Source organism: Brachycentrus maculatus, unplaced genomic scaffold (assembly GCF_059751285.1).
Source record: "Brachycentrus maculatus isolate JH-2025_06_01 unplaced genomic scaffold, ASM5975128v1 h1tg000266l, whole genome shotgun sequence".
NCBI lineage: Eukaryota > Metazoa > Arthropoda > Insecta > Trichoptera > Brachycentridae > Brachycentrus > Brachycentrus maculatus.
Window position 1 is genome coordinate 1463204 of NW_028281017.1, and position 13359 is coordinate 1476562.

Below are 13359 nucleotides of genomic sequence, written 5' to 3' on the forward strand. Positions count from 1 at the left end.
ACACTCACTAAAACATAAAAAGTTTTGCAAGAAAAATCAGCGGGCAAGATTATGGCTACCGTCTTTTGGGACAGAAAAGGTGTCCTGCTGATTGATTTAATATCCAATGGTATAACAATTAACTCGGACAGGTACTGTGAGACTTTAAGCAAACCTTCAAGGGCTATCCAGAACAAACGACGAGGTAGGTTGACAAAAGGTATTCGATTTCACCAGGACAACGTGCATACCGATGTGCCTCATAAAACAACGTCACTCACCAAGCAATTTGGATGGAAGGTGACCCACCGTACAGTCCAGAAGTCACCCTTACTGACGTTTATCCTTTTCCAGCCCCCAAAAATATTTAGGAGGGCGAAAATTCGTAAACGACAACGTTTTACCTTTCTACGAGAAACGGCAGAATGCTAGTTCGAGGAGGTAATATAAAAATTTGTCTTCCGGATGCTAAAGGTCATCGAGCGCGTGGGTAAACTACATTGAAACATAGCTGAATATTCATGCTTTCTAACGATTTAATAAATATTGGCAATAAATTTATTTTCCTTTTCCTTAATTTTTTTTAAAACTTAACCTAACCTATCCTAACCTAACGTTACCATGTAATATGTATTAGCAAGAAATTTCATGAATTATAAAAAAAAAAACAGATCTTTTCATATGTCCCTCATACAACCACGCTTGGGATCAAATTCAAAATGTTCTATATTATTACGTAGAAATTACTTATCTAAGCAGGCAGAAAGCTTTTTTCTCTTCAAGGTAGGTACATTAGCGCATTTTTCATTTCGTCATACTGATAAATGGTCATGTGTATAGCAACATTATGATTCAGCTTGTTGATTATTGCAAAGAAGAAGAAGACGAGAAGATAATTAGTATTTTTCTGTTGATCGGAAACGGTTTAACGTGGGCTTTGTAGTTCGTGGGTGAGACTTTTCGATAATTTCGCAAAATTATATGTCAAATCCTCATTATTCCGCTTTACGTTAAAAGGCAGTGTTTTTATGGTCTCACCGCATATACATTATTCTCTCAAAACTAAAGCGCGTGAAGTTCAAGTGATAATGTATGGGTAAAATTGTTGATTAGAAAGCAACATGGAAGTTATGACAGTTCAGCCATGAATGCAAATAAAAGCCTTTCAGGTAATGAAACATATTGCATTATCTAGCTTCCGTTAGTAGTGTTAACAGTTCTTTTTCTTTATAAACAACATTTGCCACTAATAACATTTCATAACGGTCAATATCTGGCAAGAATGCGAGTTATTGACATTTTCGCAAATGTATAATTTACTTCCTTCATAATTACATACGGACTCGAAAATTATCCGTATACAACCAGGAAATCGCTTATTATAAACTAAATTTCTTGTGTAATTGTGAAACTTTAAAAAAATTAGCGTCAAAATCGAATATAACAGCCTTATTAATGTATTTTGAATAGTCATTACTAATATTCAAAATGACATACTATTATCAACATGCATCTGTTATTTTGAAGTGTCAAATTTTTTACTTTTTAATTGGTATTTTATTGCGTTACTATCGTATTTTTTGCATTGGAATCAGAGTTATTAGTAATCAGCAATAATGTAGGCCATTGGAATTAAAAATATTATTTTTGCTTTTGGTTGACCAATAATAAAATATTTAGTCAATATGCTATATATGGCTGGTATTATATCTCACATTTAATATGTTAATATGGATTTTAATGTCATTGATATAATGAAATCACAAAAATGTTTGTTGATATCACAAATTTAAATTCGATAAAATAAAATAAAAACTAAACATTGTGTATGTGAGGTATACTATAATCCTTACATATAAATTAAAGAGTTTTTGCTCAATAAAAAGCTTCTTTCATCTCAAGTGAAATTCTTATGAATTCAAACACTGTGTTTCGAATTTGAATATATAAGTTCCAAGAAGATGAACAATATATAGTTACGGCATTTTGAAACGAATGTCTTTGATTAAAAAATTAATACATAAATTAAAATGGAGTTCTATAAATTAAACGCCAAATCAATAAATAGATAGTAAGAACATCGATTTTAGTATTTAGCACGTTGAACGCCTTGTGAGTTATATATAAAGGTAGGGACTGACCGGAGCATTTCGTCGTAACGTAACGTCGTAACATCGCTCGCGACGAGCATCACCGAGCATCCGAAAACATGGATGGAGTGCTCGGCTTGCTGTACTGACTATACGAACGCTCGCATCGTGACGTGTTACGTTACGACGAAATGGCTCCAGTCAGTCCCTACCATAACTCACGCTGTATTTGGTCAAGAGGTTGCATGACTTAAATATAACTCCAATCATAGATTGGATTTTATGTCTGTGAATTAGATACGCTTCACGTATGCCATGTAATGGAAATGTATGCACTTTCTGTGTGGTCTCCTGGACAAATTACCGAAGTTGGCCCAGATTTTTCTATAAAAACTAATACTTAGCATTGCATTGAAATGAAGACTGTATGCAGTCTGTTTACAGTTGTGGCCTGAAGGATTGTTGGGTAATATTTCCAAAATTAAACACGGTTATTGGATTGAAATCTACTTTTATTTACATATATATGATAATATGTGACGCATTTCATCTTATTAAGACATTATCAAACACATGTGTGTTTGATAATGTCTTAATAAGACGAAACGCGTCACATTTTATCATATATATGTAAATAAAAGTAGAATTCAATCCAATAACCGTGTTTAATTTTGGATATATTACCCAACGATTCAAAATGGAATTCTACCAACTGTCTGCAGTCACAATAATTAGCCTGAAGGATTTTTTTAAAAATTTGTCAGTTAATGTGCTAGAAACAATAATATTGTCTGGCAGTCCACGACGGAGTGCTAGTGGCAACGCTACTGTGTGAAAGCAAAACTTGAAATTGGCAAAAGAACTATGAAAGTAGAGTGAATGCCGTTGAAATGCGATAAGTAGATAAGATAAGATATAATGCCCTTAGATGGGTGAAAAATTATGTGTGACAGAATTAAAAATGAAGGTATTGGAAAGGAATGTAAGGCTGATTAGGTTATTTGAATAGATGTGAAAGGTTCTCTGAGGTGGTTTGGACACGTAGAGCGAATAAATGTCGGGGAATGGCTAAAAGAGTATGTTTGGCAATTTTTAATAGAGGAACAGAATGAGGACGGCCTGTATACCTTCCATAAGGGGGTAGCATTTTCAATAGATTAGGCGATTTATTTTCAATAGTATGGATGATTGTGACGCCATCAGTTGAGAAATTTGTGAATATTTATATAATCTAGCTCCATTTGTTCAGACTCACAAACTTTCATATAAAAAGAACAATAAATGTTTCATCTTAAGTTGAGACACCTATAATATTGACATATCATCCGTAGGGCGAATAATCCAGTGCCTGACAAAATAAATAATAATAATAATATCGTTAATAACTAATGTAAATCACAATATAAATGGAATTTGTATGAATAAGTTGAAAAAGAGATCATAGTGTGAGTAATTTGGTAGTAATCTAATTTTGTTGAATTCTCCATTGCAGAAGAAGAGATACGGAACTAAGGGAATGGATATGGCTGCAGTAGGGCGGAGCGGCTGCGAGCGCTGCTGAGGCACCATGTTCAGGGGGCGCCACAGCCCCGAGGTGTTGCCGGGCGCGCCGCACAAGTGCTCCCACTGCAGCGACACCAGTTCCGCCTACAGCGGCTCCGACACCATGACCTCCGTCCACTCCTCCCTGGAGCTGGAGCTCGAGGTGGACCTCTCCGGCCTGCTGGAGTCCATCGTGGACTCGGACGAGGAGGAGGACCCCGAAGAGAGCCTGGACAGCCTGACTGTGCGCGACGCCGTCCGGGAATGTCTGGAGAAGGACCCGTCCGAGAGGACGGAGGACGACCTGGAGATCCTGCTGGAGTTCACGCAGCACCTCAAGGCCTTCACCAACATGACCCTGTCGGTGCGACGCGCCCTGTGCTCCGTGATGGTGTTCGCCGTGGTGGAGAAGGCCGGCACCGTGGTCATGAACGACGGCGAGGAGCACGACTCCTGGTCGGTGCTCATCAACGGGCACGTGGAGGTGCAGCACCCGGGCGGCCCCGCGGAGCAGCTGCATATCGGCGACAGCTTCGGCATGGCCGAGGCCACGCTGGACAAGCTCTATCACCGCGGGGTGATGACGACCAGATGCGACGACTGCCAGTTTGTGTGTATAACCCAGACCGACTATTATCGGATCCAGCACCAAGGGGAGGAGAACACGAGGCGACACGAGGAAGACGGGCGGCTGGTGATGATTACGGAGCTGCACGGGGGGTCGCAGGGACACATAGTGATACGAGGTTCCCCCGAGCGACTCATGCTGCAGCTCATAGAGGAGAACCCCTTCGACTCCACCTACATCGAAGACTTTCTTCTCACTCATCGTACGTTCATAAACAACCCTCTCTTTGTAGCCGAGCAGTTGCTGGATTGGTTCGAAGAGCCGTCTGTGAGAGACCGAGTCACGAGAGTCGTCATTCTGTGGGTCAACAACCACTTTACGGACTTTGAGATGGATCCGCAGATGATGGACTTCCTAGAGACGTTCGAGTCCCGGCTAGAGAGAGAGAAGATGGAGATCCAGTTGCGGCTCTTGAACTTTGCGTGCTCCGCAAAAGCGCGCACGCGGAGCGTCACCCTGTCCCGGTCCTCCCGGGATGAACCTCTGCATTTTACCATCCTCGGCGGATACGAACGAGGCTTCGGAATTTTTATACTGAAAGTGGACAAGAAGACGAAGGCCGAAGACGTCGGGTTAAAGCGAGGCGATCAAATTTTAGACGTGAACGGGCAGTCATTTAAGCATGTCAGTCACGCCAAGGCTATGGAGATCATCACCGGCTCCACTCACCTGTGTCTGTCTGTGAAAAGCAATCTCCTCGCGTTCAAGCAAATGCTACTGCTCCCGGACAACTCCCCTCGGCAGCGCGGGTACAAGGTGGCGGACATGATGCGCTGGCAAAGCGACACGCGCTCCCGCCTCTCCGTAGTGGATCTGCTGGGAGAAGACTCGGTGAACTTCCAATCTCCCAACAAGAGGCCTCCGCCGCCCGTGAAGAAGGACTCCCAGAAAGGCTTCATGACTCTCGGCCCTAAGAAACGGTTGCAGAGAGCGTTAATAAAAATGAACATCTTACCCAAAAATACGATAGCCGACGGCTTGCTCGCCGACGATAGTTGCCTGCCCGCCACAGACACGCTGAGCAAGAGCAATAACACCTTCTATAATTCTCACAGTAACCCCGATCTCATTTCTATATGTTACGAGGAATTGCAGCCTTCCGATTATCCGGAGCACGTCTTGAAGGTGTACAAATTCGATCAGACCTGCAAGTATTTACTAGTTCATAAGGAGACAACGGCGCACGAGGTGGTAATGCTGACCCTGCAGGAGTTCGGGATCACCAACCCCAGCTCGCACTACTCCCTGTGCGAGGTGTCGGTGTCCGAGGGAGGCATCATCAAGCAGCACACCCTGCCGGACCAGCTGCAGAACCTGGCCGAAAGGATCGGGCTCAGCTCTCGATATTACTTGAAGACCAACGGCGTCACGGAGACGTTAGTGTCCGACGATATGGCGCCGGAGCTCTTGAGAGAGAGTGTTGTCCATTTTCTGCAGCTGAATGCCGTCGAGGTCGCCATTCAATTGACTCTCCAAGACTTCAGCATCTTCCGGCAGATCGAGAGCACCGAGTATGTGGACGATCTATTCGAACTCAATAGTCGTTACGGTACTCCGATGCTCTCGCAGTTTGCCGAACTGGTCAATAAGGAAATGTTCTGGGTGGTCACCGAAGTTGTGAAGGAACAAAATGTCGTCCGACGATCCAAGATTATCAAGCAGTTTATTAAAGTTGCTCGTCAGTGCAAAGAGTGCAAAAACTTCAACTCGATGTTCGCCATAATCTCTGGCCTCGGTCACGGGGCCGTGTCTCGGCTGCGACAGTCGTGGGACAAGCTGTCCACCAAGTACCAGAAGCTGTTCTTCGACTTGCAGGAGCTCATGGATCCCTCCAGGAACATGTCCAAGTACAGGCAGCTGGTCACCTGCGAGCAAGGTCGATCGCCCGTCATTCCCTTCTATCCCGTAGTGAAGAAGGATCTCACCTTTATACATCTGGGAAACGATTCCCACGTCGAGGGCATCGTCAACTTCGAAAAGCTTCGAATGATCGCCAAGGAGGTGCGGTCGCTCACCAATATGTGCAGTTCCCCGTACGATCTGCTCACTCTCCTGGAGCTGAGCAAGCAGCCGCATTCCACGGCCATGTCGGCCCTCAGCCAGATGACCGCCGGGACGGCGCAGCAGGGGCAGGTCACCGTTAAGCGGAGGAAGAAGTCCACGGCCGCGCCCAACCCCAAGAAGATGTTCGAGGAGGCGCAGATGGTCCGGCGGGTGAAGGCGTACTTGAACAAGATGCAGGTGGAGACGGACGAGGAGCGGCTGCACGCGCTGTCGGCCGAGTGCGAGGGCAGCGGGCTGCCGCCGGGCCCGCAGCGCCGGCGCCACCCCTCGCCCTCGCTGTCCACGGCTAGCAGCGCCAGCTCCGCCAGCGGAGACAAGAAGGGCTTCGGCGGGCCCAAGTTCGGCGCCGCGTCTCCGCAGGCCGTGCGCAAGCTGCTGGCGTTGTCGGAGCCCGCTAAAACGCGGCCGCATCAGCCGCGCGCTCCGCCACCGCCCGGGCCCTCTCCGTGCGCACACCGGCGCGTGGGGTCGGCGTGCGCGGGGCACGCACACCCGCGCGCCGCGCATGAGCGCTCGCACTCGGACACGCCCACGCCGCTGCCCTCGGTGGACCTGTCAGCCGAGAGCAGCAGCGTGACCTCGCTGGTGAGCCTGCCGCTGCGCAAGACTGGCTCGGCCACCTCCAGCGACAGCGGGCACGGCTCCTGCCGCCCGCCGCCGCGCTTGCCGCCGCCTTACAGCCTGGCCGCGCACCTTATGCGCATCGAGCGCCGCGACCGCATGGGCCGCGCACACAGCCACGAGGGCGTCGCACGCGCATACGACACCTTCTACCTGCCGCCGGAAGATGACGACGAGGACCAGCAGGTGTCCGCCGTGTAGGTCCGCTACTGTTCCCAAATACTCCATACTAATAATGTTCTCCTGATCCCCGCTAGGAACCCAGATTTTTTACTACCTTTTGTTTTTATTTTGTGAATCAATTGGTTTTTTGTATGCGAAATCCCCTCTGGTAAAAATTTTCAAGTCAAAAATCTCTTTCTATCTTTAATAAACTTCCCTTCAAGTTGATGCTTAGCATAATACGACATGTAGATCAATCGTGAATCCCCATTTTCTAATACAAGCTAGAAAATAACTTTTTCCAGATAAATTTTAAACTTTTGCCCCTTTGTTATATTGAATTTTGGATAACTTGCGATATTGCTCAGACCCTGCCGAAATTACATTATTTTACTTTCCTCTTCATTGATAGTTTCACCACTTAGTACCTATCCTTTGAGATTTGTGGCATATGTACCTAGAAATGCAACTGCCTTTCATTTTACTATTCTTAGTGTGCAGTCGGTCTGAACTGCTCGTGTCCAAATTTTCTCTTTTCCGTGGTCGCCCCATTTCCAGTCTATTCCCAACGTTATGTACATCATAGCATACGTATTGTAAGTTAAGTGTTTATCATGGAGTGATACGTTGATGATGATGAAACTGTACCTGTAAATGATCTGTATTGTGAAGCTTATGACTCTTAGAAGGAATGGGTGTTGTAACGTAGTTCCGTTGGTATTTATTTCCACAATTTAGCACATTTTTCACTCTCTTCTGTGTGTGATTAAGTTGTACATAGTTTTCGTTGTCGCATGAAATGTGTGATCCATATTTTTACGGTTAATATTAGACATTACTTGAATATTTAAAGCGATATATACATATATCGTCAGCAGAAAGGAATATCGACATAACCACCGAGCTACTTTCGAGGAAGCAAATTACAAAACGTCAAATAGAAAATTAATGTAGATAAGTTTTGTCTGATTGCAACTAAGAACATCTCATGTAAAAAGCATGTTTTTAATTCCAATCTGATAAAATTGTCTCTTATTAATTTTCTATACGTTATCTTATATTTTATAAATTGATATTTCTTTATTGACTTCCCGTCTCTAGTATAGGACTTTTGAACTTCTAAAGTTATTTGTGAAATCTTTATCTCAGTACAATAGAAAAATAGATGTGGGATTTTTAAGCACGAAATAATGATTGATGTACAAAAAAATAAATGTAAAACAGCATCTTAAAATAGATTTTTTGGTGGTTTTATGTACATACATGCCTTTCTGCCAATGATATTACTACATATATGTATTATAGTTATTTGTATATTTCATCTTTTGTGAGATGCCGGGGTCAGAATGGGTAATCTTTAACTGTGGCAAATTCCTAAAGATATTTTAACACGTAACTCCGCAAAATGTCCCCTTTTACGTTTCTAAAGCAAACCATTTTTTGTTGTTGTTAATATTCATCTCGCACGCAAAATATCTGAACGTTGTGATAACCCTTTTGCTAGGTGATTTGTTCATTCACTAAGAAAAATTGTATCCGTTCCCGAATAATTTTTTAATCAACATTAGTTTTGAGCATTTGAAAATGCGCACAGAGTTTTGGATTATGTTTTATTGCAGAGCTCAAATGATTATAAACGGTGGTTTAAAAGTGTGTCAAAAATTGCTTTAATGGATTAAAATAACACAGCTTAACTGAGTTTTGTGTACAATTATTATTTATGCAATGCATTCAATTGTATAATATCACACAATAATTCATAAAAAATATGAGTCAATACAATAAATTTATTTGTTTGTAACAATTCACTGGGAATGATTTACTCTGTAAATGTTCTTTCCATTATTTAAAATCATTTAGCAATTGCTTAAAAAACAACCATTAATTATTCACACACTATTCTGATGGACACACTCGTACCATACTTAAAATATTTAATCTTTGGTACAAATAAAGGCGGTGCCCACCGCTGTATTTTTTTTTTAATCAGAAAATTGTATTAGTCTTACCTTACTATATTTTTTTATCATTTTCGATTTCTTTGGATGTCATAAATCTTACGAGAGATATCTCTATGTGTTCCAATATTGACACAGCCAAAAACACTTGACCTTGGCTCGTAAACTGAATGGGAAATTTGTGCGTGTAAACATTTGTATAGCTGGCTTCGTGAGCACGTAAACGTGAGATATTGACAAGGTTGTGGCAGTCAAAGGGTTAATTGATAAATATTTTAAAAAGAATTTTGATAAATTTCGTAACTACTTATAATTGAGATTGTATCCACGAAATTTTATAATGCTCATAATAAAAATTAACAGCAACTCTTGAGTGTGTCTATCACAGTAATACATAATTGTTCACGCCACCCTTATAGTTTATTGTGATATCAAATTTCGATACTACTTACTTATTTTTAAAAAGAAATATCTAAAAATTATTAGTATTAATATGTATACACTTATAGTACGTTTTTATTATTTTTTATTTACAGTATTTACAAAAGATATATATTGTAAGTCTTTCGATCTTCTTAAAGTAAGAAAATTTAATTATGTACTTGTGATAAGATTTTTTATTTAAATTTCATCAAAGAAAACTCTTAATAAAAGATATTTATGATAATTTTTAAATACCTGTGTATTTAAATATGTATGTAAAAATGAAATCACTTTCTGTTAATATGTTTTTTCAAATTATCTATATTATATCATAAAAATATCAATTAACCTAGTGACAAAAATTTCAAAACATTTGTAATATCCATTTTTTTTACTCAGTCAGACAATAAATACCTTAAGAACTTTACCGAAAAAAAAATACTATTGAAAATAAGGTTTTTTCTATAAATATACACTTTACCAAAATAATTTTTAATTTTGAGTCGCTTAAAGGTATTTATTTCTGGCTTTCGAAAATATTTTTGTTTTCATAGACTGTACTGTACTGCCAAGTTTTAAGTAATGAATCTCATTTTTCAAACAATATCTAATCACAAGAGACTTCGTTTTTTACTGTGTGCCATTTCATACCCTTGGAATCACAATACTTCTACTGCTTTCACTAATCTTCAGAGATAATGTTTTAATTTTGTCATAAAATTCCATTATCTTCCAAAATATGAACACTTCATGTCAAATTTGAGACATCAATACTTTATTTTAAAATAAGGGTACTTTTTCTTGTTTCTTTGTATTTTTTTCTACTGTACCTTTCATAATTTGATAATTTTTACATGAAATCTTTGCACACTAGAACAGTGGAACCGCTGTATACGTCAGACATGAGTTTCGGCACATTTTGATGTAAAAAAATGTTCCAATATCCTTTCAATTCCATCTTCCAGCATGGACATTTAATAAACAACAGGAAGCAAGATTTTTAGTAAATCAAATGCTACTTAATCATGGCAAAATGGAATCAATTACCAGATTTAAATGTGACTCCTAAATAATACTTATTTCCCTTCTACAGTCATCTATTCTCAGTACTTTGAAGATTTTTCCTCTCATTTTTCTATCCATGTATGTAACATCATTTTAGGCTGGGAATGGATTGATTGAAATTTTGTTCTTTTGGATTTTTTTTTCTATATTTGTAAAATTCTATGATCATCAGGTTCTCGGGATGAATGACAAATATAAACTTTCCACTGTATTTTAAAAGTACTCAAGTATTTTATAATTTATTTTAAATGGCGCCATTTTGCAACCAATAACTTATTTCACCAAATTTTGTTAGTAGAAATATTTTCATCGTAGATATAAAATTTTTGAAAATTGAACAATATGTACACACATTTTTGCATCTTTTGTTTATTTTATGTGCAAATGGCTTCCAGTTTGGTGATGCTTGATTTTCACCAATAAATTCACATTTTAAAACGGTTTAGTTTTTATTTATTGTATTATTGTCGTTTGCGATATGAACACAACTATATTGCTATACTAAGCACGGAGGGAGCATCTACGTTCTAAACAAATTGGAAATATTAATAATTGAATATTCTATTTTTTTTGCTTCCAATATGATAACTTGCACATTTAATAATTTCAATGTTCAATTCTTAGTTGAAACTCCTAAGGAATCATAAAATATGTTTCGATTGTATTATTATTAATATAAATCAAAACGTGTTTCCTCCAATTTTTTTGTGATGATGGTAATTAAATTTTTTATTGCATAAGACTTAAATTTGTATTGATTATTTTGAAATTTTCCTTTTTTTATTGTTGCAATCTATAAACGAACTCTTTGCAATAACTCCCCAGAATACAGAATCCTAATCCATTAAAAAAAAAACAAAATAATAACAGTCAATCTGTGCTTGTTGTGGCAGTATACAGCTTCAAGAATATTGATTAAAAAAATCAATATATTTTTTTAAAATTAACATACTTTTCCTGTGAATCAAAAGAGAATTCCGTCTATTGTGCATTTTTCTAATCAATCGTTGTTCTGATGTGAAAAGGACTCTTTATCATTGCAAACAGGTTCACTGAAATGTCCTAAAATGTTTCACAGTGTCACTAAGTAAAAGTATTGCATTCAAATAAGTTTTCAATTTGTTTTGTACGTGTATTTATATAAGTGGAGCTTAAAAAACGAACACAGGTGTTGCTATCATCTACCAGATTTACGTTTGGTGTTACAACCTCAATAATATTATTATTCATTTGTGCCTGAAAATCAAAACTGTCAAATTGGCTCTCCAAACTGATAGTTTTGATTTTCAGGCACGAATGACTATTCAAAATTCAAAAGTACTTGTAAAAGAATTTGGTATTCTTTGTAAATTGCTTTTCTCTTCTTCTATCCCTTATCCGCACTCAATGGTGTATAGGGCACTGCACCATATAAAAGTGGTGTTATCGTGGCTTAGGACTTTCATACAAAACAGGATAACTTTCGATTTGTCTTAAAATATATGGTTTTTACACTTATAACTTCTGGATAAGGGTCGATAAATATGCTTGAAAAAATATAGCAAATGATTGAATATGAAATAAGATAAGATAAAAAATATATTGTCCGTCTTACATCTGAGCAATGATTGCAAAGAAAATTGCAATATACACAGTATTCTTTTTAAAATAGACTGATTGATGCTCTCTAATATTGCTTTATTTTATAACCGAATTGCAAATAAGTTTTGTTTTATTCTAGCAAAATACATAGTACCTTTAAATAATTAAAAAAAATGTATGTATAAAAATTGTAGCATTTATTATGTGTATGTTTTGTTGGTCAGTATATTTTGAATAATTCTTCCTGGATATTATACAAGATTTCCAACGTGTACCTATTTTGATATGTAATATATTCGTGGTGTATCTGAATTTAGTATTTTTCTGTATTTAAAAAAAAAATAGAATTAATATTCATGTTTAGGGATTTGTGATCTTCCTGTAATTGCTTACATAGTATTTTAATTAAAAATCCAAATTGTACGGAATAATTTAAATGTGAATATGTTAGGGTATTTTCACTTTCTTTTGTTGGTTATTTTATTATTAATAACATATAATTAAAATATAAAATTACAAGACAATCGGTACTGTTCTTATTGGAATAAGGAAGGTATAAAGGATTAAGCTGTCAAATTGCAAAAATAGAAACAAATTGTGATGTCATCAGCCGCGATGACAAACATTCTTAATTCCTCATCACAAAACTTGCCGTCTCTGTAAAAGCGACGCATATGATTGGATAATGCACAACACCCAAAATAAATGGAAAGTATTTAATATCATCCAATGGTAATTTTTAAAATGAAAGCGATGAATGAATTTATCGATTTTTCTTATTTTTATTAATGCAAAGAAATTTATCAAATCCTTCAATGCATACAGTGTGTTAAAACCAATATTGCTCCCGTGTAAGAATACACTCCTGTCGGATCAGTAGCTTGAATTTTAAATGTTTTAGTGCAGAAATTTTTTCTTATATGTATGTTAAAATTGCTTAAGACATTTTAGCAAAAATAGTCCATTTCAAATTGAGTGGACATTGTACGGGTGAAAACAAATAGTTTTTACAAAAATGTATTCTTATTTTTCACTAAAAATTGTGAATATTCTTAACGCAACCTCACAGCTCGACCGCCAAAATACACTGGCGTCATCGTTGGCATATTGATGGCGCTTTTGGCAAAATATACTAGAGTCGATATATCGATTCTCAGTTTACTGTTTATATACAAAATAAAACTACTTAATTTTTTGGCTGATTAAGTTTCAGTATACTATTTTTGGGTGGTCATCAAAGTAATAT

The 13359-nt window shown here is 38.2% G+C and overlaps 1 protein-coding gene across 1 annotated transcript; it reads left to right on the top strand.

Annotated features, from left to right (window-relative positions):
• Positions 1-881: 881 nt before the first annotated feature.
• Positions 882-8300, top strand: PDZ-GEF (PDZ domain-containing guanine nucleotide exchange factor). The gene is made up of 2 exons (XM_088266314.1): positions 882-1148; positions 3562-8300. Exon 2 carries the CDS (start codon positions 3637-3639, stop codon positions 7123-7125), a length of 3489 nt encoding a protein of 1162 aa, XP_088122440.1. The 5' UTR covers positions 882-1148; positions 3562-3636; the 3' UTR covers positions 7126-8300.
• Positions 8301-13359: the final 5059 nt, after the last annotated feature.

What these genes read in the sequence shown, in the direction of transcription:
- PDZ-GEF (XM_088266314.1), top strand. Translation starts at nt 3,637, where the DNA reads ATGTTCAGGGGGCGCCACAGCCCCGAGGTGTTGCCGGGCGCGCCGCAC.